Source organism: Mauremys reevesii, linkage group 11 (assembly GCF_016161935.1).
Source record: "Mauremys reevesii isolate NIE-2019 linkage group 11, ASM1616193v1, whole genome shotgun sequence".
Lineage (NCBI taxonomy): Eukaryota > Metazoa > Chordata > Testudines > Geoemydidae > Mauremys > Mauremys reevesii.
In genome coordinates this window covers 14006335-14033153 of record NC_052633.1, presented here as the reverse complement: position 1 = coordinate 14033153, position 26819 = coordinate 14006335, and the positions used below count along the sequence as shown (strand labels likewise).

Genomic DNA, 26819 nt, shown 5'->3' with positions numbered 1-26819 from the left:
TAAAACCAATAGAAACAGGTTCTTTAGGCATATAAATAACAAGAAAACAAGGAAAGAAGTGGGACTGCTAAACAGTGAGGATGGGGTGGAGATTAAAGATAATCTAGGCATGGACCAACATCTAAACAAAATACGTGGCCTCAGTTTTTATAAGGCTAATGAAGAGCTTAGGGGTAGTGGCAGGGTGGCTAATGGGCACGAAGATATGGAAGTAGAAATTACCACATCCGAGGTGGAAGTCAGGCTCAAACAGTTTAATGGGACTAAATCGGAGGGCCCAGATAATCTCCATCCAAGAATATTAAAGGAACTGGCAAATGAATTTGCTAACCCAATAGCAAGGATTTTTAATGAATCTGTAAACTTGGGGTTCATACCCTATGATTGGAGAATTGCTAATATAGTTTCTATTTTTAAGAAAGGGGGGAAAAGAAGATCTTGGTGACTTTGAAAACTGGAGTAATAGAAGTGGGATGAAATTTAATAGTGCAAAGTTCTAGGTCATTTAGGGACTAGCAACAAGGATTTTTGCTATAAGCTGAGGATTTATCAGTTGGAAGTGGCAGACGACGAGAAAGACCTGGGTGTATTGGTTGATCACAGGATGAGTATGAGGCACCAATGTGATACAGCCACAAAAAAAGCCAATGTAGTCCCAGGATGCATCATGTGAGGTATTTCCAGTAGAGGTAGGGAAGTATTAATACCATTTTACAAGGCCTTGATGAGACCTCATGTGGAATAGTGTGTGCAATTCTAGTCTTACATGTTTAAGAAAGATTAACTCAAACTGGAACAGGTGCAGAGAAGGGCTACTAGAATGATCAGATGAATTGAGAACCTGTCTTATAAGAAGGAGTCTCCAAGAGCTTGGCTTGTTTAGTCTAACCAGAAGAAAGCTGAGGGGAGATATGATTGCTCTCAATAAATATATCAGAGGGATAAATACACAGGGAGGGAGAAGAGTTATTTAAGGTCAGCACCAATGTGAACACAAGAACAAATGGATATAAACTGGTCATCAACAAGTTTAGGCTTGAAATTAGACAAAGGTTATAACCAACGGAGGAGTGAAGTTCTGGAACAGCCTTCTGTGAAGGAGGAGTAGGGGCAAAAAACCTAACTGGCTTCAAGACTGAGTTTCAGAAGTTTATGGAGAGGATGGTATGATGAGACTGCTTACAATAGCACTCACAGATCAGTTACATGCCAGCAGCAAATATCTCCGCTTTCTGGTGATGGCACAGTAGCTGGGAGGGCACTGAGTTACTATTGAGAATTATTTTCCAGGTGTCTGGCTGGTGGGTCTCTAACTGATTCTCCATATGGGTCAGGAAGGAATTTTCCCCTGGCCAGATTGGCAGAGACCCTGGTTTATTTATTTATTTATTTCTGGCCTTCCTCTGCAGCATGAGGCATGGGTCACTTGCAGGTTTAAACTAGTGTAAATGGTGGATTCTCTCTAACTTGAAGTCTTTAAACCATGATTTGAAGACTTCAGTAACTCAGCCAGAGATTAGGGGTTTATTACAGGAGTGGATTAGGTTGTGGCCTGCCATGTGCAGGAGGCCAGACTAGATTATCATGATGGTCCCTTCTGGCTTTGTAGTCTATGAGTTTGTAAAGGGGAAGGGACTGAAAGATTACACCCACTGACAGGCTGCCACAGCAAGCTATTCTCCAGTGTCTCCAGAGCAGAGCATTCTGTGGTTCTCTATCTACCAGACACTATGGAAAGGAAGGGCTTCATAATCCAGCGGTGTTGCTATTAAAGTCAACAAGTACCTGGCTATTATGAAGGGGTGGCCAGAAAGTCTATTTGTGAATTAACACAGCTTTTAACTGCCCTTGGTAAGCCAGATGCATCATGTAATACAGCAATAGCTACAGCACAGCACTTGATTTACTCCTGATAAAAAAACCCTAGTGACCATGGAGGAGTTTGTTCCACAGAGGGATACGAAATGAGGATAGATTGATTGTACTCGCAAGGTCAGACATTTTGGAATACAGGACTGGAAGTAACCTAGTGGGTGAGGCAAATAGAGGATGTTGTGCTGGAGAAACTGACAGCCGAGCTACATGCCGAATGGGAAGAATATGCCCAGCAGTGATCGCTTAGCTCAAAAAACAAGAAGTCACGCTCACCCAATAGCGACTCGGGCCACATCAAAGGCAGCTGCCTTGTGCCTATTGTGTATGTGCCAAGCAGTCTTAAAACTGGCCCAAGAGCTCAGCTGGGGAGTTCCCTGCCAAAGAAGAATTTCTGAGTGGTGTAAAACCATCATACCTGGCTCTGTGCCACCCCTTAGGAGTTGTCAGCATGACAGAGTTAAGAGTGGGTGTAGCTAGAGCACACCGTACCCCAGCAATTCCAGTGGGGGCCATTATAGTAGCCCTGAGGCTACTCCGACTTATGCCGGGGACAGGCCCAGGGACTGTGGAAGTACAGAGGCAGTACCAAGCAGAGCTTGCCTGGATTGTTACCAAGAGTCTCGAGTAGGTCATTATACATGGTGCTGAAGGCTCTTGGGGTGTTAACATGAGTGCACTAGCTAAGTAAACCCTGTCCTATTTGTTTAGGGGCCGATGGTAGTGTGGTGTACTTGCTGGCTTTCTGGGTTGCCACTACATATTATTAAAAAGTTTAAGGTGTCAAAATTTTTCCATGTTAGCACTAGGTTACCAAATGCCTCAATCAACAAATCCAGCCAAATGGGCCAAATTCTCCCCTGCTGTGACTTCAGTGATTACAGTGGAGGTGCACCAGGGAGATATTTGAGTGAAATGAAATAATGAAATAACAGAACGGATGAAGCAGAGACAGATCTGGCAGCCCAGTGAAACTGCAAAGACTTGAGAGAGAATGGGCAGGGGATTCCACTGAAGTTATAGTTAAGAGCAGTGATATTATTCTTGGGACCAATTCTGCAGTATCCAGAGCACCCACAACTGCTGTTGACCTCAAGAGGAGGAGTTAGTGTTCAGCACCAGTAAGGATTTTGTATTTTTCGAAGACATTTTCTGCCCCATTTCCCAGTGTGGAAAAGGCTCTCCATAGCCAAGCTGATAAGCTCAGCACAGAGTTTTGCATAAATTACAGCATGTCAGGATGCATTGAAAGGGGCTGCTTTGCCAACGGATGGGAGAAATAAATCCTTCAGACCAGGGGCAGCTCTAGCTTTTTTGCCACCCCAAGCACGGCAGTCAGGCAGCCTTCGGTGGCTTGCCTGCGGGAGATCCCTGCTCCTGCGGATTCAGCGGCGTGCCTGTGGGAGGTCCACTGGTCCCATAGCTTCAGCGTACCCACCGCCGAATTGCTGCCGAATCCACGGGACCAGCAGGTCTCCCACAGGTGCGCCGCCGAATTCGCAGGACCAGGGATCTCCCGCAGGCAAGCCGCCGAAGGCTGCCTGACTGCCGCCCTCGCAGGGACAGGCAGGGCGCCCCCTGCAACTTGCCGCCCCAGGCACATGCTTGGAGCGCTGGTGCCTGGAGCCACCGCTGCTTCAGACAGAAAAAAAAGGGAAGTGGAAATGGACGTGATGGGTGTGAAATTGGCAGCCCTAGCTCTGACAGTGGCTCATAGCCTGCCTAGAAATGTACAGTCTTACTCATAAAGCTCTGGGCACAACCTGGGTCACCTCTTGGAGGTATAGGAAGCTCTTAAGGAAGGATCTAAGTACCAGACCAGCTGTGCCAGCAGTATCCTGACAAAAAAGCTATACTGCAAATGCTATCAAGGATCAAATTGCACAATAAGAATAGCTCCACCAACGCAATCTAAGTAATTTGGGTCTGGAGTTTAGTGGCAAAATATGTTGAATATATAGGCTCTTTCAGCAAGTAACCGCAGGCAGCCCAGTGATATCCCACACACTGTAGAATGTGCTTAGAGTTTGTGTCCTGTTCTCGGCTCTCCATTCCCAGGGCTAACAGCCCCGAGCAGAGGCATCATGCTTCTTAACACCATAGATCCTGCTAGACATTTAGGATGGAAAATCACTTTCCAAAGCAGCCTGGCTTCTGTTTCCTATTGCATGAGACTTGCCATGGCATGACCATGGTGCATAAAGGTTTACAGATGCTTCTCCTGGCGGACCGGGAATGTGTTATATTAGGCAGGAATGAATCCTTGGATCAAGAGGATAGTTGGAAAGGGAAAAATGCAGCCCATCATTAAACATTGAATTTAAAGCTTTGGATCTCCCTTCTCTGCCACTAGCGGGTTAGGCCAGCTCAGAAGGGCCTAATTGTGGAAGGTTCCTGTGGAAGAAGCCACATGGTCAATGAGTTGGATTGAGAAGGATTCATAGTAAAGGTTGAGGGCTCCCTCTCAAAAGAAAGAAGAAGGTCCCTGTTCAATGTAATGGGAAAACTGTAGAGACTTAATCCTAAAAATGAAAGCTAAAGGGTGATAACGTAATTTCTATATCAGACAAAGGTATAATATGATCCACTGGATGGAAGTTGAAGATAGGCAAACGGAGACTGGAAAAAAGATATAATTTTTTAACGGTAGGGGTAAATAATTTACCCAGGGTTGTGGTAGAGGATCCATCACTGGCAATTTTAAAATCAAGATTAGATGTTTTTTCTAATCGTATGGTTAGTTCAAATAGGAATTAATTCAGGGGAGTCCTATGTCCTGTGTTATGCAGGAGGTCAGAATAGATGATCACTGTGCTCTCTTCTGGCCTTGGAATCTAGGAAAAGGACCTGAGGATTACAGTGGACAAGAAGCTGGATAAGAGTCAACAGTGTGGTGTTGTTGCCAAGAAGGCTAATGGCATATTGGGCTGCATTAGTAGGAGCATTGGCAGCAGATCGAGGGAAGTGATTATTCTCCTCTATTCAAGACTGGTGAGGCCACATCTGGAGTATTGTATCCAGTTTTGGGGCTCTCACTACAGAAAGGATGTGGACAAATTGGAGAAAGTCCAGTGGAGGGCAATTAAAATGATTAGGAGGCTGGTACATGACTTATGAGAAGAGGCTGAGGGAACTGGGATTGTTTAGTCTACAGAAGAGAAGAGTGAGGGGGATTTGATAGCAGCCTTCAGCTACCTGAAGGGTATTTCCAAAGAGGATGGAGCTAGGTTCTTCTCAGTGGTGGCAGATGACAGAACAAGGAGGAATGGTCTCAAGTTGCAGTGGGGGAGATCTAGGTTGGATATCAGGAAAAACTATTTTAGTAGGAGGGTGGTGAAGCACTGGAATGGGTTACCTAGGGAGGTCGTGGAATCTCCATCCTTAGAGGTTTTTAAGGCCCTGCTGAGATGATTTAGTTGGGGTTGGTCCTGCTTTAAGCAGGGGGTTGGACTAGATGACCTCCTGAGGTCTCTTCCAATCCTAATCTTTTATGATTCTATAAATCTGTTGTCTTGAGTAGAAACTTATCTCCTTTCTTTGTTTTTTAACCGTTCTATAGAATTCTACAGAAGTTCTCTATTAAATTCAATAGGATGATTAAAACAAACCATATAGAGTGTAGATAATTCTTTGTTAAAGTCTGTAGATTTATATAGTAATTTCTGGAGAACTCTCTCTTAGATCTTGTTTGTTTCATCCCTATTACATTGAACGGGACAGTTTTGATAAATGGATCAGTACAATTTAATCAGACTGTTGCTCCTTTGTAGGAGCTGAACAGATTTTTTTTTAAGTAATCCCCATTCTATTGTTTTGAGATGGATCCATACTTCTGAGAATGTGAATAGTTGAAATATTGGTGGAGAATGAAAGTAACGTAATCTTTGTTCTTTGTAAGTCCTGACAGGCCTCCTGTGTTTTTCTGATTGTGAAGCCTTTTAACAACAGACTGGCAGTCTACCTTATCCTCTGAGAAGCAATGTGTCCTAATGAAGATGGTACTGGACTGGGAGGCAGGAGACCTGCATTCTGTTCATGGCTCTGTCATCTGACTCATTGTGTGACATCGGGCAAGTCTCTTCAGAGCAGGGACTGTCTTTTACTATGAGTTTGTGCATTGCCCCCCACAAAGAGGCCTTAGTTGAGGCCTCAAGGTGCTGAGGCCCTGAATACTTAATTAAAAGCAATGTGTTCTTCGTGGGGACAGGATCACCCCGTCTTAGTCACTTCAGTCTCTTCTAGCTCTTATCTTTGGGAATAAGACAGTTATCTCCAGCCACGCCAATGAGTTCTCTGAATACTTTGCAGCCTGCAGAAATTTGTTATTACCTGAGAAGAAGGGCTCAGTAATGATCCACAGACTTATAGTGGGTGATACATTTTCCTCTTGTTGTTAGTACTGGTGAAATTATTCATTGGAAGAGCAGGGCCAAATCCCCATCTGTGCTGAAGCAGAACCGGTGTGGAGGAGGCAAAGGTGGTTTCTAAGCCACCTTCAAACTTCTCCTCAGTCCTGGCGCTTGCCAGGGGAAAAACAAGTTCACCAGCAAACGACAGAGCACCTTACAGGCTGCTGTGATTTCCACCACCTTTTAATGGCTTCATAACCAACTAGATTCACTGGAGCACACTGCTCTTTGGCCACCTTCTTCACTCAATGCTTGGATGCAAGGGGCCATGAGGGACTTGCATAGAACTAGATCTATTGCCTGAGGATTTCCCTACATTGGCCCCTTTTATAAAACTCCAACAGGTGCCATGCATATCTATGGTATTTATATAAAGAACCAACAATTACTGCTGCTGTTAGTTACTATTATTATTGATCATGTTAATTTCTTTCAGAGACTTTAAAAATACTTTTAAAAAAAATCTCCACCTGGTTTGGATCTCGTATAGGGACTTAAAAGAACAAATCCTTACCAGGAAACACCTGGCTTTTAAGGTGTTATAAACCATAACAATCACATTCTGTCTTCCACCTGTGTCTCTGCTTTGGAGATGAAAGGCCTGATTCTGCTCTCAGGATTTTTAGACCAGCATAACTGTATTGGTTTCAGCATAGTTCCTGATGATTTATATTGGTACAATCAGGATTGTAATCGGACCGTGTTTCCCACTGCTATTTTGGAAGGGTGAAAGAGTGGCACAATCCTCCTCACCAAAGGACTTTTGGAGAAAGGAGCATAAAATGTCCTTTTTTTCAGAGACAACTGAAACCTTTGGTGCATGTTGACTCATTCAGTGCAGTCAGCCTTGATGGTGAAATGGGTTCTGAAGTCCCTGACCATGGTGCTGAAAGACATAAGAAAGACATAAATGGAGCTGCCTTGAAAGTAAATTAGTTTGTCTTTTCACTTGTTTCTGTTTTAAAATATTATAGTGTTTTTAAAAAGCAATCTGTCTCACGGAGAGATTAAAGTTGACATGCTATAATAAACAGCCGGTGGGGTAACTATATATTTAGACACTTTTAAAAACATGTCATACTGTATATACTTCAGAGTCATGATATCTATCGCATCAGGTTAATCCATAATGTGGAGCTAAAGGAAAAGCCAGGTAGACATCACGTGATCACATTAAAAATGCCATAGTACCAATAAAAATAATATAGTTTTCCAGTTCATTGTTATGTATCTTATTTAAAGGTGACCTCCAAAGGAGGATTGCAGAAAGAAGCAAACAAGTTTGACACAAATTAGGGGCCAAATGTAACTTCCACTGAAATCAATGGGAGTTAGACCAGTTCTTTGGATAGCTAGTTAATTACACCAAGATCTGTCCCCAGCTCCTGACAATTACATGCACGTTCCATGTCCTTCATCTCAATGACTATAGCTGGATCTGAAGGATATGGAACGTGCATGTAATTCCATGCATAGTAAAGGAACAACCTAAATAGCTCATCTCTGCAATGCCGATGATGCTTTTTACTGGATCCAGCCTTACCTTTTAATTTGATATCTGGAATACAGTGCAAAGGTGTGCATGTAATTCCTCTTCTAGACAACCAAATACTAATATGTTCTCAGTTATGGCTGCAACATTCCTGAGTCCTCTATATGTCTCAGCTGGCCTGCAGTGGAAATTCTCTTGTGCTGAGATAATACCAAAATGCAGACAAAGACCTTTGGCCAAAAATGTACTGTGCTGAAAATTATCAATGACATTGTGACTGTTCAGACAGTCTAATTGCATAATACCATCACAATGAAGTAACTTGTGCTTCTGTGAGCTTGTAATCTGTTCAAGGGTTGTCAGGAGGTTTCAAGGAGGAATGGGTACAGCTGGTCAAGGAAAGAGGGGGAAAAAACCTTGTGAAATTTTGATGGTGGTTATGGTTTGTCTGGTTTGAAACTGACCACTTCTGGGTTTTTTTCCCTTCAAAGCATTGATAGATATTTTTATCACGTGTTATTGAAATGGCTACCAACAGTTTTTTGGGAAATAACTTCGATAATATTTATGATGATGATTTTGATGCTTAATAATATTGTAAAAATGATTCTTGAATCAGTCAGCAGTTTTCCACAATATTTTTAATTGGGGTGGGGGAAGGGGAAGAGGGGCCATTTTCCAACAAAAATATCCCTTTTTGTTTGAAACATTTGAACATGCTCTGGGAATTGGGGTGGTTTACTCCCAAAGATCCAGGTGAACTGTGTTTGTCTGGGTGGGCAGTCTTGCATACTGCAGGCAGCCATCTCGTGTCCTCCTTGAGACTGTTTATAGCACAGTTTGGGCCTGTGCACACAAGCCAGACCACTTGTGTTGTAAGATGTTTTTGTCATAAGTGAATTTAATAACCAGTATTTTGGCTGTATCCACAAGCTTTTATTTCATCTGTGTCCTTCTGATTTCCAGGCTGCACTAAAATTCTCCCAGTGCAAGTTTCTCTACTAAGGAGTGGTATGAACTGGTAAAGCGTGTGTGTGTGTGTGTGAGAATTTATTTGGTTTCCTTAATTGGATTTCTTTAATGTGCCTTTTCCCAAATGGCTCTAGTCACTTTCACAAATAATTAAAATAAAAACATATAAAAGTCTCAAAATTCCGAAACAAAAAAAACCACCCTATCCCTTTTACCAACCAGCCCTAACTGAAGCACACGCTCTCCCATGATGAGTGATTTACCAAATATGCAGACAAACAGCAATACTACATTTTTCTACATCAAAGGGTTTCTTACATTTTTGACGTTATTACAGCCAGCGTCGCCTCCTCTTATTGATCAAAACCTGAAAGGGTGGTTCTCTTCTGTGCCCAGGAACGGCCCTGTGCTTGGAGTGCACTGAAATAAACACAGGAGATGTAGTACTCTGTTGTGGTGTAAAAAGGATATTTGAGCAGTGTAGTCTACTCTCCCTACCTATGCCTCAACATACCTGCAGATGACTCTGTTAAAGGGCCTGCATTTTCTAGGCTGTACAGTGAGTCTGGAAGATGGTAAGTCAAAGATCAACAATACCTACATGATCTTATCATGACCAATTGGCCTGTCTTGCGGGTGTTTTTATACTTGTTAGAGGTGAAATGGCATTGTAAGAGTATAATGTTGATGGGGTGTATTGCTTATTAACTTGGAACATACATGGGAGGCAAATAGGGAGATAGAAATAAATGGGTTATTAAGCTTGCTACAGTTAAAGGCTGTTGTAGGATAAGGCCTTGTGGGAGTATTTATGTCAAAGGCTGGGATCTAGCTGAAATAGTGTAAGGCCTAAAGAGAGGACCCTAAGTCATCAGTTCTGCATTCTCATTCTGAGGGGAAAAATAAGTGATCACAAAGGGTACAGTACACTGCAGAATTCTGCAGGAAGGGAGTTTTGGGGGGCTTTGGCAATCAGGTTGCTATGCAGTACCTAAGTACGCTGCTACCTCAATATAATGCCACCCGATATAACACAAATTTGGATATAACGCGGTAAAACAGTGCTCCAGGGGGGCGGGGCTGTGCACTCTGGCGGATCTAAGTTCAATGTCACATGGTTTCACCTATAACGCAGTAAGATTTTTAGCTCCCAAGGACAGCGTTATATTGAGGTAGAGGTGTAGTTAGAGCACATTTGTATATAGGAATTACTGAGAAAGAAGTGATGTAAATCATAATATTAATGTTTAATTATGGACACCTCCTGAAAGGCTACATAGAGATAGGGGTAGGAATTGATCTTCTTATAATCTTCTGGTGGGCTCCACTTACTTTCCCCACTATCTTTGTTTCCAGTGGTCTCCACAGAGTTGTAAGTATGCACAGAGCAAGATTGTAAATATGGAACGATGCAGGAAACCACATAACTGTACTTATCGTATTTTAATAATTATGTATATTGAATTTTCCTATGACTTCAATTATTGTTGTCTGTGTTAAGTAATGTTTGTGTTTTTCACCAAATTCCATCTTATCAACATAGCTGCCTAGGAAAAGAACAAGTGCATGTTGCATCCCAATAAATAATCATATAGTGTAATAATTGTTCAGGCTGCAGTATATACAGCTGGCTTCCTTTTTAATACTAATGCATCATTCTTATACAGCACTTTTCATCAGTAGATCACAAAGTGCTTTACAAAGGAGGTTGGTGTTATCTCCATTTTACAGATAAGGGAACTGAGGCACAGAGAGGTGAAGTGACTTGCCCAAGGTTATTCAGCTGGTCAGAGGCAGAGCCCAGAAGAGAATCCAGGTCTCGCATCACAACCCAGTGCTCAGTTCAGAGGGCCATTGTAACGACATGGCACCCACCTCTTGAAAGTGCCCCCTTGCCAGGTGTGTGTGCCTGCAATCTTAGTCTGGGGTGACCTCTGTCAGTGGTTTTTCAGGAGGGTTTTCAATGAGTTAGCCCTCTGGATGAGTCACATACATAGTCCGTATATGAAACAAACAGGCTCTTCCTGTGTGTACAGTCCTTCAGAGACCTATCCCAGTACCCTTCCATTGGTATCTCTATAGCCCTCCCCAGAGTCAGTCTTCAAATAGTCCCAGTCCTGGTATGGGCCATACTCCCAAGGCTTCCTCCCTGGAGACACTGTCTTCCTGCAACCCTTCCTGGGCTTGGTCCTTAATCAATCACACAGCCCCTTCTTGGCTAGCCTTCAGATAGTCCCTTGACCTTGGTATGGGGCTGTGTCCCCAGGGCTTCCTCCCTGGAGACTCTTCAGCCTTTCTGGTTCCTTCTGGCCCCTCTGTTCTTCTATGTTCAGTCCCAGCAGCCAGCAGGAACTCCCTTTTGCTATCCTGGTCCCTGCCAGCAACTGTTATGGGCTCAATCCCAGCAGCTAGCCATGAGCTCCCTCTTGCTCCCCCAGTCCCTGCTAGCAACTGATCTGGCCATGGACCTGCTGCTCCCATGCCAATCAGGAACACAGTTCTCACTCCTCCAGCTCCAGGCAGCAATGACTGTCTCTAGCTCTGCAGCTCCTTTTATATGGCCCTCCTGGGCTGTGATTGGCTGCGCTCTGCAGCCTCTCTCCAATTGGCTGCTTTCCCCGCAGCCACAGTAGGCCTCTTGAAGGACTCAACTTCTGCCCTTTCTGGGATGGGGTATGGTAGAACCCTGAGTCCTCCAGCAGGGGGCCTCTGGGCCTAGTCCACCCTGTCACAGCCACACTGCCTCTAATAATGCTTGAAGCTCAACTACCTCACAGCGGAGTTGTGAAGATGGATACAGGAAAAGTAAAGCTCCTCTCCATGGCTCTAGGCACCTCTGACAATGTTTAAAAATGCAGTTATGATTGGGTCAGATCCTAGCTGGTGTAAACCAGTGTAGCAGCACTGACGTCAATGGAGCTATGCCACTTTATACCAGGTGAAGATCTGGCCCAGTATTTGTAGAGCTCTTTGAACATGACAGGAGCTATATTCTCTCAGTGCAAAGTACCCCTATTAAAAATGTGCTGAAGAACAGCTGGGAAACTCATAATCCTCAAAGCGTAGCATTTGCAACAGCAGCAAAGAGGTCACTTGGTTGCTATTACACAACAAGGGCTTCATCCTCTGGGATGCATGAGCTGAGCCAGGCCTACCTCAAGGCTAGGGTGGCAAACATAGCAACCTGCACAGAACTTGGGGAGAAGAGCAGGAGTGAAGAGTGTGGAGGGGGCAGCAGATTGTCTGTCTGTGTGCACATGGCTTGAATCCTAGCTGCAGTTTCAGCATCTCTTAATAAAGAGCCAGGTTAGCTTTAGAAACCTGGAATCCTTTCATGTTATTATCCAACACATTGTATGTGAAACAGCAGAGGTGGGGTTATACCCCTTTTCTGCCCCCCCCCCCGCCCTTTAATGCTAAGCCAACTGGAGGCCCCTTTGGCTTCCCTAGTAATAAATCACAGCAGCCTAAAGGCTGCTTTATCTTATGATGACTCTCTGCAAGCCATTCTGTTGGTCATGACTCAGCTGCAGTGCCCTGCCTTCTCCCACCCAACATGGACCAACACATCCCTCCCCTATTCCAGCATGGCCTTACACCAAGAAAAAGAGTCAGTGGGTAATGCTGGGGGATCCCATGCTTGGTGCAGGTCAGGGTATCCTCAGCTGCCTGTTTAAGGCAGCCAGCAGCACAGAGGAGACTTCGCAAGGCAAGACTGAGACCCAAAAACTTACGGTATTATTATTGTGGTAGATTAAGTCCTAAATTTTGTAAGGGATAGGGAGGGGGAAACATGGGTGTCCCTTTTTTTTCCAGTCTGATTGGAGCTTGATGAGATCATCCCTTGAGCACTGATATTGCGGTTAGTCGTGGCTTTAAGCAGTGATTTCAGCATTAGTGCATCTCATTAAGCTTTCATGTGTTATTAAGAAATCAAACAAAGATAATTACCTGTTAGTTTTGGTTTGATTTTATTAATAAAAAGTGAAACTTCTTTGCTGCTGTCATGCAGCATTTTATGCTGTAAATGTAAGATTTGCAAGATGTGTGTGGGAGGGAGATATTTACAAAATATTTATCTCAGCAGCAGGGGGATATTCCTAACTGACTTTTCACCTGTAATCCTGTGGGCTTCCTGAGATGACAGAAATAAAAAGCCACGTGAATGGAATATATTGCTAATGCAGCAAAGTTCTAAAACTGTTTCAGACAAAGTTCCAAACCCAGGGTAACAATTGCATTCAAGAAAGCCACCAGAAAACAAACATAAATGATCACTTAACACTTCAGAACTGCTTATTCTCTCTGCTCCCCCATGTATCTAGAGTGCAGAAAGACACTCAGTTTGCAAAGCTAACTATTTCCTTTGGTTTCTTAATGGAAATCGACAGGGCTGTATGAGAGATATGTTCATCACCATATCTTAGGCTTGATCCAGATTGAGAAGACTCTCATTGACTTCAGCCCCTAGTTGATCAAACCCCTAGTTACAAAGAAAACTAAATCCTAATAATAAAATTTAACAACCAGTTAGGCCATGGAGGAGCCTTACCTTCATCCTAATGTGCATGGTTGTGTAGTTACCTCACTGCACTGGAGAGTACAGTATATGCTTTCATTCATAGATTTGTAAATGTTGAGTCCAGAAGGGTCCATTAGATCATCTTGTCTGACCTCCTGTCTAATGCAGGCCAGATAATTTCATCCCGTTACTCCTGTATTGAGCCCAAAACTACAGGTTTGGCTAAAGCCCAAACCTGGATCTGAAGAGTTGAAAAGATGGAGAATTCACTTCTTCCCTTGGTAGTTTGTTCCAGTGGTTAATCACCCTCGCTGTTAAACATTTCAAATTTAAATGTGCCTGATTTAAATGTATATGAATTAAAAAGCCCTTTAGTATGGGGTGCATTCTCCCTCTGCAGGTACTGATAGACAGGGATAGGCCTGGGGTGTTTACGGTCTCCCTGAAGCACTGGTGAGACCAGGAGGGAGCCTGTGATTCGCCGAGTCACAGCCTCCCTCCTGGGCTGCTCCTGGGACAGCAACAAGAAAGCGCCTCTCCTGAGACAAATTGCAGACTGACCAGCCTGTCCTGAACTTAGCCCTTGTACTTTGTATAACTTGCGGGGGAAAGCCTGTTGTCTTGCTAAAGGCAACTCCATCCCACCCCTGAAGTCACTGGGACTTTGCAGCACCAAGTAGGCATGTTGCCTGGCTAAAGACTGCAAGATTTGGCCCGGCCCAATTTTCAGTAGCAGAAATGTAGCCAGCCAGGAAAGGGGGGGGGGGGGGGGGGGGAGGTGAGCACTTCCTTCTTGCCTTTTTGCTCACTCCCCTTGGCTCCTGACAGCTGTCTTCTGCCAAGCAGACTGGGCCCAAGTGTTCTGCTCTCTCACCTTAACTCGACAGATGGCACTCCTGGGCCATGCTGAGGCTGCAGGTGCCATGCTGAGAACCACTAATTTAAGGTGCATAATCTCCCTTGGTTTTGAATGCAGCTGTCCCACTGACATCGGACTCCCGTAATGATTTGGGTAAGGAAGCGTCCATATCCTATTGCTACATCTGAGGTCACTGGAGTCTCTCAAGCTGAAATTCCTTTGGGATGGATATAGGGCAGGGAGCTGCTGCCAGGGCTGTGAAAAGAACTCACTTTCTCCCCTCGGTCCATCAGGGCCCTGATCTATTAAACTCTCTGGCATGCAGCAAAACTTGTGGGCAGGCAGGCAGGAGGTGGGCTATGAAGCCAGAGGAGGGCGGTGGTGATGTTTATGATTAGTCATGGGTAATTCTCTGAGCTGTGCACAGACTGGTGAGTTTATATTTTGATTTAGAATATTGTAAAGGCACCCGTAGCAATGGGTGGGCACCTTTGTTGTTATTGTTATGTAGTGTATTGCTGTAGAGTCTGGTCTACGAACAGTGGCCCAGGATGCTAGTGCTAGGCACAAATATATGTTATATAGCTGATAAATAAATAAAGTATAGTAGTAAGGGAGAATAAACCCCAAACATATTACTTAAGAATCAACACAGTTTTCCTATTGTCTTCCATTCCTTCCCCCCATGTTGTCTCACAGGATAAATATTTTTGTAGCATGGTTTTCAGTATTAAATGTTACAGTTTTCTAGAGATCTTTGGGTAATAACAAATGTATGAAGAACTCCCTTGCTCCTACTTAACACGGCACTCTTAGCTTAACCGTGAAACCCACAGCTTGAGTACCCATATGTATTCATTTTTTCCTCGTGAAGTATAAATCCTGCTTATCCTGTTGCCATAACCTCACTAAGTCTATTTATTTACAGATTAGCTCTCAGCGTGATTATTCCCTTTAAGTGCCCGCAGGATGGGTGTACACATGACACATTCTAGATATAATATGCTTATCAAGGAAATGCTGTGGAAAATCCAGGACACAGCTCTGAAGATGTAAGCAGGGGGAGAGATCACATTTGTTCATAGCTGCTGTTATTCAGGCTAATGAGGGGTACATTTGGGTTGTAATATGGGAAGGTTGAGAAATATAGGTTCCAATAGACATGGGGTCAGATCCTCAGCTGGAGTAAACTGAAGAATCTCCACTAACTTCAGTGATGTTATCTATGCCGATTTACATCACTCAGCATCTGGCTCATGGGTTGTAAAATTCATGTTCCAACAGCAGATAAGTGTTGGCGATGGTTCAGTTTCTGCAAAAGTCTGAGACCTCACATAGATGTACTCAGCCATTTAAAATTCCTTTGGAAGGACCAATTACAGGAGAACTCCAGAGTTTCACAGAATTGTAGATTTTAAGGCCAGAAAGGGACTGTTATGATCATCTAGTCTAACCTCCTGTAAAACACAGGTCATAGAATTTCACCCAGTAATTATTCCTGTGCTAAGTCCATAACCTTGGTTGCATATATTTTAGACAAACATCCAGTGCTGATTTTAAAGAGTTCATGTGATAGAGAATCCATCAAATCCCTTGGTAAATTATTCCAATCATTACTTACCTTCACTATTAAAATGTTCTGTCTCCATTCTAGCCCGAATTTGCCTAGCTTCAGCTCTCAGCCATTGGATCTTGTTTTGTCTTTGGCTGCTAGAATAGAGAGCCCTCTGCTCTCTGAATTGTTCCCCCATATAGGCAGTTAGGGGTCAGTCATGACCCTCTCCTCATGCTCACACAATGCCCGAAAAGCAGCTGAGCCCCCATGGTTCTACTCTGCTGGGAGGTAAGACCATGGGAAGACTGCACCCTGTATAGCATAGGAATCTCACTAGAATGACCTTTGAATTTGAATTACAAAAAGACCTGGTCCCACGCACCTCACTCAGACAAAACTCATGTTAAAGGACAGATTGTGCCTCCCTCGCTCATGCTGAGTAATATAATCACTTACTCTGCAATTAGACCCTGGTTCTGCTCCCACTGAGAGTCATCACAAAACTCCGGCTGATTTCAATGGGGACAGGAACGGGCCTTGGAACCAATGGCGCTACTTGCAGCTAAGTTATTACTTAGCATAAGTATGGGGAGCTAAAACTGTCCCTGAATGAGAGATGCAAGTCCAGGACCTAAGTCCCATTCATGATATATCCATTCACGTTTGAAAAGCTAACAATATCATTGTGATGGGTTCGATCACAGAGACCCCCTTGGGACTGTCACCTGATGTGCTGAGACTACCTCTGAGCCTGTTTTCTCTGCCGCTTTGGGCCTTCAGAACCCTGTCTTGTTGAGCCAGATACGCTAACCTGCTACAACACAGACCCAGGGTCTGACCCATGCCCCCAAAGCTGCAGACTTACTGAAAACAGCTTAGCAAGTGCTCCTGTCACTAGCACCCAGACACCCAGCTCCCAATGGGATCCAAACCCCAAATAAATCTGTTTTACTCTGTATAAAGCTGATACAGGGTAAACTCATAAATTGTCTGTCCTCTATAACACTGATAGAGAGGTATGCACAGCTGTTTGCTCCCCCAGGTATTAATTACTTACCCTGGGTTCAATAATAAACAAAAGTGATTTTATTAAATATAAAAAGTAGGAATTAAGTGATTCCAAGTAATAACAGACAGAACAAAGTAAGTTGCCAAGCAAAATAAAACACACAAGTCTAAGGCGAATACACTTAAGAAATTGATTACAGATGAAATCTCACCCCCAGAGATGTTCCAATAAGCTTCTTTCACAGACTGGGCTCCTTCCTAGTCTGGGTCCAGCAATCACTCACACCCCCATAGTTACTGTGTGTTATTCCAGTTTCTTTCAGGCATCTCTTGGGGGTGGAGAGGCCATTTCTTGAGCCAGCTGAAAACAAAACGGAGAGGCTTCTAGGGCCTTTTATAGTCTCTCTCTTGTGAGTGGGAACCCCTTTGTTCTTCTGTGCAAAGTCACAGCAACAAGATGGAGTTTGTAGCCACCTGGGCAAGTCACATGTCCATGAATGATTCAGCTTTTTGCAGGCCAATGCCATTGTTTACATGTTAGTTTGAACATTCCCAGGAAAGCTCAGATGTGGATTGGCATCTTCCATTGTCAGTTAAGTGTTTCTTGACTGGGCACTTACTGAGAATGGTCCTTTCTCAAGAAGCTGACCAACTGCTTCACTGAGGCTACTTAGAATCAAACACACTGAGATACAAGTACAAAGCCAATATTCATAACTTCAAATACAAAGATGATACACACATACAGACAGCATAATCCTAACCTGCAAACTACAACCTTTCCATATACACCCCACTTGGCCTCCTCTGTACAAGACCTGATGCAACCACAGGACCTGGTTGCAACAATGAGCTATATGGTCACAGTTCATCTCAATAGCATCACAATTGTGTTCTCTCTTTGATGAATCCTGTCCTTTATTCTGGTAGCATCACAAATCAGTCTGGCTGCCTGCAATACTTAACTCCTCCTAACTCCTAAAAATGCAGTGCATAATAATTGAGAGTGATAACTCCTGACACCACCTAAATTATGGAATCATAAACAAAGAACATTTACTACCATAGGCAGTATTATTTACAGTACAACAGTGTGTGAATGCTGAACTCTGTAAGTGATTTCTGATTGGATTTCACATTTAACTTAGGATAACTACTTTGATAAAAGCCCTGAGAGAATAGTACCATCTTGTAGCTTTTAAGTGATTGCTATTGTATGCCATTATAAATCTTACATTCTTCAGTTAGATATGCTAAGTAGGCTTTTTCTTCCTTTACTAATCAAAAAATCCCCCCTTTTTATACAGTACTCAGAATTAAAATTAATATTAACGTTGCTCAGCTCTGTGGTTGGGGAGGGAATTTCAATGACTTTAATAAGAAAGTTAATTTCATTTTTGGAAGTGAAATGTTTGAAAAAAAGAATACAAAGCGCAGAGTGCTTGACCTTTTCTCTGGTAGGTCTCAGAGTGGTCTGTGAGAAATGGGACTTTTTGTTTCCTTTTCAGGAAAAATCTTTGAGCAAGACAAAACCAACACCTCCAAGATCTAGTAAGTTCTTGTTCTGTTAAATTCTACTTACCTTGGGTGCAGATTCAAATACTATGGAATGGATCTGTTCTCATAGAATCATTAAATGATTTGAGAGTTATCAGAGTTTGAAGGACTAAATCCTGCATTGATTCAGTTAGTTCATTCTCCTGTATCATTAATTTAGTTATCTTTAAATCATCTCTGCTAGATGATGTCAAGTCTAGTTCTGAGCATTACCAGTGATGGTGAATTATCTCCTCTGGGTTCACATCCACACTTGGCAGCTTATTCCATTGCTTAATTGCTGTTTTTGTCCCTGTTCACAGTCAGAGAAGAATCATGCCGTCTAGATTCATGTTACAACCACGATCAAGCATCATTGTGGGTGCTTGGCAGTCATTTTTTAAAACAGCTGTAACTAGCAATGTTCCAGCACATCCTGAGTGTCTCTCCCCTTCTCCTAAGAGAGATGCTCTGAGAGAAGGAAATTAGGGCCATCCTTAACTTGAACCAGTAAAACACCAGGGAAAATGTACAGAGATGGAATGCCTAATCTTGATTAACTCTTTACACACCATATATAGCCTGAATTCTGGGAAACACAGGGTTTCTCACTCCATCTCCAGCGCCGCAGGAAAGTTCAGTGGAACACAACAGAGTTTGGAACAACTCTGTCATGGTGGCATTTTTCTGGACAGGTGGATAACTGTGTGCTCATCTGAAGTGCTCGTCAGCCAGGGGAGTCTGAGCTGCTTACACTAGGTTTGAATTTGCTCCCGAGCATGTACCTGCGGGTAAATGATACTCAATGTCCAGTTTAAACCAGATATATTTATCTTAATTCTCATTTCCCCTTTTTTCCCCAGTGAGTGAACCTGGGATTAGAGCTGTGGGTTCAGAGAAGTGGACCCTGGTGACGCCGGTGCCACCTGTGAGTAATGGAGACTACTTTCTAAATACTGCCATTTGACGGGGCAGGTGGTTGGTCATGCGGCTGAGGACCAGGACTCTGAGTCTGAAGGCCCATAATGTCTGTTCCCGGATCAACCAGATTTCAGGAGTGTCGTAGCCCAGTCACTCAGTGGAACATTTGCGCCAAGGTCAGGGTCCACTTCCATTTTGGCACCCACACCATGAATGATGGGATACAAATCTGAGGGCTTGTGCCTCAGCCTGATTTCCAGGGGTATAATTCATAGGCATGTGCGGAAGGAAAGCCGCTTTTTAGAAAATATGATGCTTGCTTTGTGTCTCTGCCTCAATTTCCTCCTCTGTAAAGAAGGACAGGAATGTTGCAGCTATCACTAATGTCTGCAGAGTGCTTCGAGATGCTCCAATAGAAAGCCTGTGTGGGAAAATCTTATTAGGGTAACAATGATTACGTACAGCTAGTGGCACAATATAGATCACTCACTGAATTATTCAGCTTTCCCTTCTACTCCCCAAAGTGACATAAACAAACTCTGGTTTTAATTGGAGACTTTCATTTCTACCGAATGGATGTTACGCTGGAGTGCAAACCCAGCAGCAGTGTTTAGGGAGTGGTGCGAGTTTGTTTCAAATCAACCGGAATATACTAGGGATGTTTTTCTACATTTTCAAATAGATCGATTTCAATTACAACACAGAATACAAAGTGTACAGTGCTCACTGTGTATTATTTTTTATTACAAATATTTGCACTGTAAAAATAATAAACAAAAGAAATAGTATTTTTCAATTCACCTCCTACAAGTAATGTAGCGCAATCTCTTTATCATGAAAGTGCAACTTACAAATGTAGGTTTTTTGTTATATAACTGCGCTCAAAAACAAAACAATGTAAAACTTTAGAGTCGACAAGTCCACTCAAGTCCTACTTCTAGTTCAGTCAATCACTAAGAGAAACAAGTTTGTTTACATTTACGGGAGATAATGCTGCCCACTTCTTAATTTCAATGTCACCTGAAAGTGAGAACAGGTGTTCACATGGAATTGTAGTGGCTGGCATTGCGAGGTATTTACAGTGCACTGAAGATTCATATGCCTCTTCATGCTTTGGCCATTGTTCCAGAGGACAGGCTTCCATGCTGATCATGCTCGTTAAAAAATAATTCATGAATTAAATTTGTGACTGAACTCCTTGGGAGAGAATTGTAAGTCTCCTGCTCTGTTTTACCTGCATTCTGCCATATATTTCATGTTATAGTAGTCTCGGATGATGACCCAGCATATGTTCGTTTTAAGAACACTTTCATTGCAAATTTGACAAAATACAAAGAAGATATCAATGTGAAATTTCTAAAGATAGCTACAGCACTCGACCCAAGACTTAAGAATATGAAGTGCCTTCGAAAATCTGAGAGCCATGAGGTGTGGAGCATGCTTTCAGAAGTCTTAAAGAAGCAACACTCTGATGCAGAAACTATAGACCCCAAATCATCAAAAAAGAAAATCAAGCTTCTGTTGATGTCATCTGACTCAGATGATGAAAATGCACATGCGTTGGTCTGCACTGCTTTGGATTGTTATTGAGCAGAACCCGTCATCAGCATGGACACACATCCTATGGAATGGTGGTTGAAGCAAGAACGGGCATATGAATGTTTAGCACATCTGGCAAGCAAATATCTTGCAATGCCGGCTACAAAAGTACCATGCCAAATGCCTGTTCTCACTTTCAGGTGACATTGTAAATAAGAAGCAGGCAGCAGTATCTTCCATAAATGTAAAGAAACCTGTTTGTCTGAGCGATTGGCTGAACAAGAAGTAGGACTGAGTGGACTTGTAGGCTCTAAAGTTTTACATTGTTTTATTTTTGAATGCAGATATTTTTTGTACATAATTCTACATTTTTAAGTTCAACTTTCATGATAAAGAGGTTGCACTACAATACATGTATTAGGTGAATTGAAAAATACTATTTCTTTTGTTTTTTTACAGTGCAAATATTTGTAATAAAAATAATATAAAGTGAGCATTGTACACTTTGTATTCTCTGTTGTAATTGAAATCAATATATTTGAAAATGTAGAAAACATCCAAAATATTTAAATAAATGGTATTCTTATTGTTTAACAGTGTGATTAATTGTGATTAATTTTTTTAATCACTTGACAGCCCTAGTACAGATATATGTGTGTGTGTATATATATATATATATATATATATAAGCATATTTCCATAAAGCCTTTGGGTGGCACTGTCACAGGAAGGATCTGGGGAAATGGCCTGGCAGGATGGCAGTTCCTGAAAACTCCGAGGTTCAACTCTTTGTGGCCTGCCTGACTACTCCAGTGCAACAAGGGAAGATTGCAGATGGAATGCTGGGTTCTTCAGCATTCCATGCTAATAGTCTCTATCTCTTATCTAGCGTGCTTTATGAGCAGATCACCGTATGCTTTACAAAAGAGGCCAGGGTCATTATCCCGATTTTACAGGTGAGGCAATTGAGGCATAAAGGGGCATTGAATTGTCTAAGGTCACCAAGCAGGGCAGGGAATAGAACCCAGATCTCCTGAGTCCTAATATGGTGCTCTAGCCCCTAGGCCACACTGTCTCTGGGGGTTGGCTTCCTGCTGTCTCTACCACTGCTACCGGACTGGGGAACAGCATTCCATTGCTCCCACATAACCCCTTCTTTCCAAACTCAGCTACCCAAGAGAAAATATGAGAATTTATCCTTTTGCCAACAGCCATCTACTTCCTGGGAAGTTTGTAAATTACAGAGGAATAGACAATAATTTGTGCTTGCGTGATAATGTGTTTGATGGAAATATAATCTAAAGGGTAAGAGGTTGCTATATCCGTAGCACATCTCAGTAAACAAGCGCCATATCCTGTTAGTGTCAGGCTTCCTTACCCCTTCTGAAGCTTACTTCATGCTTTTCATTCTCTGAATGCTGTGTGCTAACCCAGCACGCTCATCAGTGAATTAGATGCTGCCTTTCAGATTTCACCTCAGAGACCCAGCTGGCTCCATCTCTAGGTTTTGAGAAAGTGGCTGAAATGCCACTGGTCAAAATGACTTTTTGAAGGATAACACTACATGTTTTCAGCTCCCTCGGTGATGGTAGATAAATAAATTCTCCCTCTAGCAAACTGGACAAAAAGAGTAAAAAGGGACTGAATGGGGAGAGCAGAATGATCTGAGTCCACAATGTGTCAAGATCAAGATTAGTAAGATGGTGGAGCCTGCATTATATTTGTTGAATTTGTGCAATATCTGGCCTGTTGACGGTATTACATCACTCCTGGCTTGGTCTATTTATGTTGGGTTTAGAGGTAAAGATCAAAACATCCTGTGGCTTCTTATTTTCAGAAGTTCCCTGGGGTTCTTATGGCTAATAAAAATAACCCACAATAGGCAGAGAAATGCTGGAAATGTTTGCAGGTTGTAATCTGGCACCACTAGTCTAAACACTCCTCTGCTGCTCAGAATCCCAGTGATTTCCTGTCTGTGTGTCACGCTGAAGCCTAGAGTGTCTGTTGTCTTATAGATTATTAGGGTTGGAAGGGACCTCAGGAGGTCTAGTCCAACCCCCTGCTCAAAGCAGGACCAATCCCCAGACAGAATTTTACCCCAGTTCCCTAAATGGTCTCCTCAGGGATTGAACTTGCAACCCTGGGTTTAGTAGGCTACTGCTAAAACCACTGAGCTATCGCAATGGAAATCACACAAGTAGAGAATTCTTTTTGTTTAGAATATCACAAGGTTCAGTCATTGCTGTGATTCACCATCTGTTTCTGCCCAATTTTAAAGTTATAGGCAGTGTTATTGTAGCCATGTCGGTCCCAGGGTCTTAGAGACACAAGGTGGGTGAAGTAATATCTTTTATTGGATCAACCTCTGTTGGTGAGAGAGGCAAGCTTTGAAGCTACACAGAGCTCTTCTTCAGGTCTAGGAAAGGTACTGAGAGTGTCACAGCTAAATACAAGATTTACCCCTGGGGGAATTCTGCACCACTGCACATGCAGAATTTGCGCAGAAGTTAATTTTTTTTTTGCACAGAATTTCCTTTTCCTCCACAGAAATGGGCTGCAGAGCTGCTGTCCGCCACTGGGGGCCACTGGGCCTGGCCGAGCGCAACTCAGAAGTAGAAGACACTGCCAGGGGGAGGGGGAGGAGGAGCTGCAGGGTTCCCGGCAGCTGCAATTCTCAGCATGCCCTGAAGCAAGGAGGGGTGGCAGGCAGGAAACTCCACACAAGCCCAGGACCCAGCATCAGGCTGTTTCTCCCTCTGGATCCCTGGACTCTGGGGGGGGGGTGAGTTTCTGGGCTGGGGAGGCAAGCTGGGGTCTGGGGGAAAGGAGCGTGAGTGTCTGGGCTGGGGCACCCCACAGCTGAGCACTGCAGGACAGAGGGTGTGAGTGCCTGTGGGGGGGGGGCACAGCTAGGGTCTGGGGGTGCAAGTGTCTGGGCTAGGGTGTGCCCCGCGGCTGGTCTCTGGAGTGGAGGAAGTGTGGGTGTCTGGCCCTCCTACTGGGCTCTGGGGGGAAGGGGCAGAGAAACAGGGTTTTACTGGGTTGTCATACGGGTTTCCTTAACTCTACTCCTGGAGGAATTGTTCTGTGCCTTTATTGTTACAGACATAGTTGCTGATAGGTATTTTGAAATAAATTACCAAAATAATTGAAACTGGTGTGATTATATTGTTATTTTGACAAATGAAACTATGCAAAATTTTAAAATATTGTGTGCAGATGTTTTGGTGAAGAATTCCCCCAGGAGTAAAGCTTGAACAGTTAGTTTAGCATAAGTAGTTAGCACATAGTCTAAGGGACTAAACTATCTTTTCAATCTTGTGTTTAGCTGTCACACTCTTAGTATCTTTCCCAGACTTGAAGAAAAGCTTTTGTGTAGCTCAAACCCATCTCTCTCTCACCACCAGAAGTTTTTGATAAAATAAGTTACCCTCCCCCACACCTTCTTTCTCCAGTTGTAAAGTTCTCGGCCATGTTGGCTTGTCTACACTTTACAAAGTGCGCCTGTATGGCAACATGGGTTGGGAAATGTTACGAGGGTGGGAAAGTTTTTTCTGCTCCCTTTAGTGCAGCTTGTGCCTCCTCTACTAGGGGACAACTGGAGGCTTGTGAGTCCGCTAGCACAAGCTAGAGCCACCGAAATTGCACTGCTGCCTCAGTGGCCCCTATGGGTCGTTGCAGGAGCACAGAATCACTAGGGTACAGGCTGACCCCAGCCATGCCATCCCTTCTCTGCCCCTCCCATGACATGCTGAATGAGGGCGTCATAGGAAGGCAGGGGTGGGGCTGGCTGGACCCAAGGTCTGGGGAGGTCATGGAGGAGATGCCAGCAGGTACATCTTCTTCCCCTTTATGTCCATGTCCAGTTAAAGGACAGTTTAGCCCTGACGTAGCAATGTTCAGCCATCAAGCTGAGAGTCACTCAAGAAATACTCAAGATGGAGATTACATTTCAATTCAGTTAAGACAGTGAATTATGAACTATAATCACTTCATTTACAAAAAACCCAAACCATGAGTGGCTTGTCCATGCTGTGCTGGTCATAGAGAGGAGGAGAGGAATCCGAAGCAATCAAAGTCCATGTTTAGCTCATACTCGCTCAATATTTCGCTCTGCACAGCACTGATCGGTGTACTGCTGGGTTAGCAACAAAACAAAAGCCAAAGCCCTTATTCAGCACAATTTTCAAGTGTAGCAGAAGTTTCTCATCCTGTTTCCTTTCTTGTTTGTACGTCTCCCCTAATGAATCATGGTGGACCGGTTTGTGCTTTTAAATGAGACAGGACAGCAGGTGGGTAAATCCTCTTCTCTCTGGCTTCCTGGACTGTATCTCCATGTTTTGGCAGCATCTCTGGAAAGTAACAAAATAAATAGTGTTGGCTTGTTGTTTTCCCCCCTTTGTTGCAAGTTGAATTTATGCTCAGAGAGCCACTGTAGGATTTTTCTATTAACAGTTAAAAGCTTAAATTTCACATCTCTCCTAAAGATAATGCTGATGTTCACAGCCTCTGAAAGCCCTTAGATCAATATACCATGTCCATATTACCAGCACTGAATCCAAAACATTACGGTACAAAGCTCATCCGCGACAAGGCTATTAGTTATATCCCTGCTACAATATAGCCCTGTTGTATGTATAATTAGCTTTACCCTTGATTCATGAAAACTCAGACTATAAAGCACTTGAAACACAGATGCTACTGCATCTCCCTTGCATAGTCAGCTCTGGTTTTCTGACTCACGTATAGCATGTAGTCGACGGAAAGAGAGCAGGTTGTACCCCATCCTGTGAGAAGAGGGCATATTCTCCTCTCAGCAGGGGCAATCCAGCCCTGTAGAACCAGCTCAGGGAATACAGGCTCTGGAACATTTTCCCCGTGTGTCTTATTTTGCTGATTGGACTTTATATGGGTTTGGGTTGTGGCTGGAGAACCAGCCGTTGTGCTTCCCGGCAGACATACTGGATCCACAATGGGATATCCATCAGAGAGTCAGTGCTGCTTCAAGCAGCATTAACTCCCACAGGGTCTCCTATCCTGAGCTGCTGTCAAGGTAGATGGAAGGGCAGGAATCAGCGTGGCGCATGGCCATGGGCTGCTGTGTGTGTCATGAGACGTCTGCTTGTTTAGCTGCCAAACTTCCTGCCCAGTCCACAAAGGGTGACAACCCATCACCCCCATCCCATGACAGTCCTGTGAGAAAGAAACTCGGTAAATAGAAACTCTCACGTTTCCTGCTCCCTGCACAAATATTTCTCCTCACACAAAGGAGGCCGTGGCCCAGTGAGTGTAAATGATAAAATACATACTGTGCCATTTTGCCATCATGAACAAGGGCCCACAGGCTAATGCCAGGCACGTGCCTTGCTCACTTTTCGCAAGCCTTGGAGAAATACTGGGAGTGGTTTCCTGAAATTAGAGGCACGGTCAGGGCCAAATCCCTTACTCTTGCTCCCTTCCAGAGCAGCTTTAAAAGGGGAGAATAAGTGATTTAAAGCCACCCCAAGGCTTGTATAGATCACTGCTGTTGCCTTCCTGAAAGCCAGCTCTGTGAGAATGCTGCCCATACTTCTGTGAGTGTGCTGCTATTGCTCCTTGGGGAGCACTATATTTGTGGACAAGATGGATGGTAAAGTGAAATGGTGGCTAATGGGTGATATTTCACACTAACAATATGCAGCAAGGATAACCTGTTTGCCTTGTACCGAATGCTGTTTAGTGTACAAGCTTACACGACTGAGTGTTGGGGCACTGTGTCAATCTAGCTCAATCTACCTATTCATTTATCTTGCGACCTTTCTCGTCTCCTGTCCCAGCCATACCACAACGGGGTGCTATGTTTTGGAGATGATCTCACTTCCTTTTAACATGTTGCTGATGAGTTTGACTAAATATACCCTCTTTATATCTTGACTACTGTTGTAACCAGTATAATGATCTGACTAGTTCAATGGGGAATCTAGACTTGCTACTTAAACCAATATTCTGCTTATACTAGGAAATCAAGCATAACAAGAATCTGTTTCTTGTTATTATCAGTATGACCAATATACCAGTTTCTCAGGGAAACAGCTTCCTAGGCTTTTAATGCAACCAGTTCCCCATGATAAGCATATCAATTCTCTAGTAAACCA

General features: G+C 43.5%; 1 protein-coding gene across 1 annotated transcript in view; it reads left to right on the top strand.

Moving 5' to 3' along the window:
• Positions 1–26819, top strand: part of LOC120374436 — a 156822-nt gene that overhangs the window by 96017 nt on the left and 33986 nt on the right. The window contains exons 4-5 of the mRNA XM_039494139.1: positions 18198–18240; positions 19089–19153. Of these exons, the coding sequence (XP_039350073.1) occupies positions 18198–18240; positions 19089–19153 (108 nt within the window). The remainder of the gene's footprint in view (positions 1–18197; positions 18241–19088; positions 19154–26819) is intronic.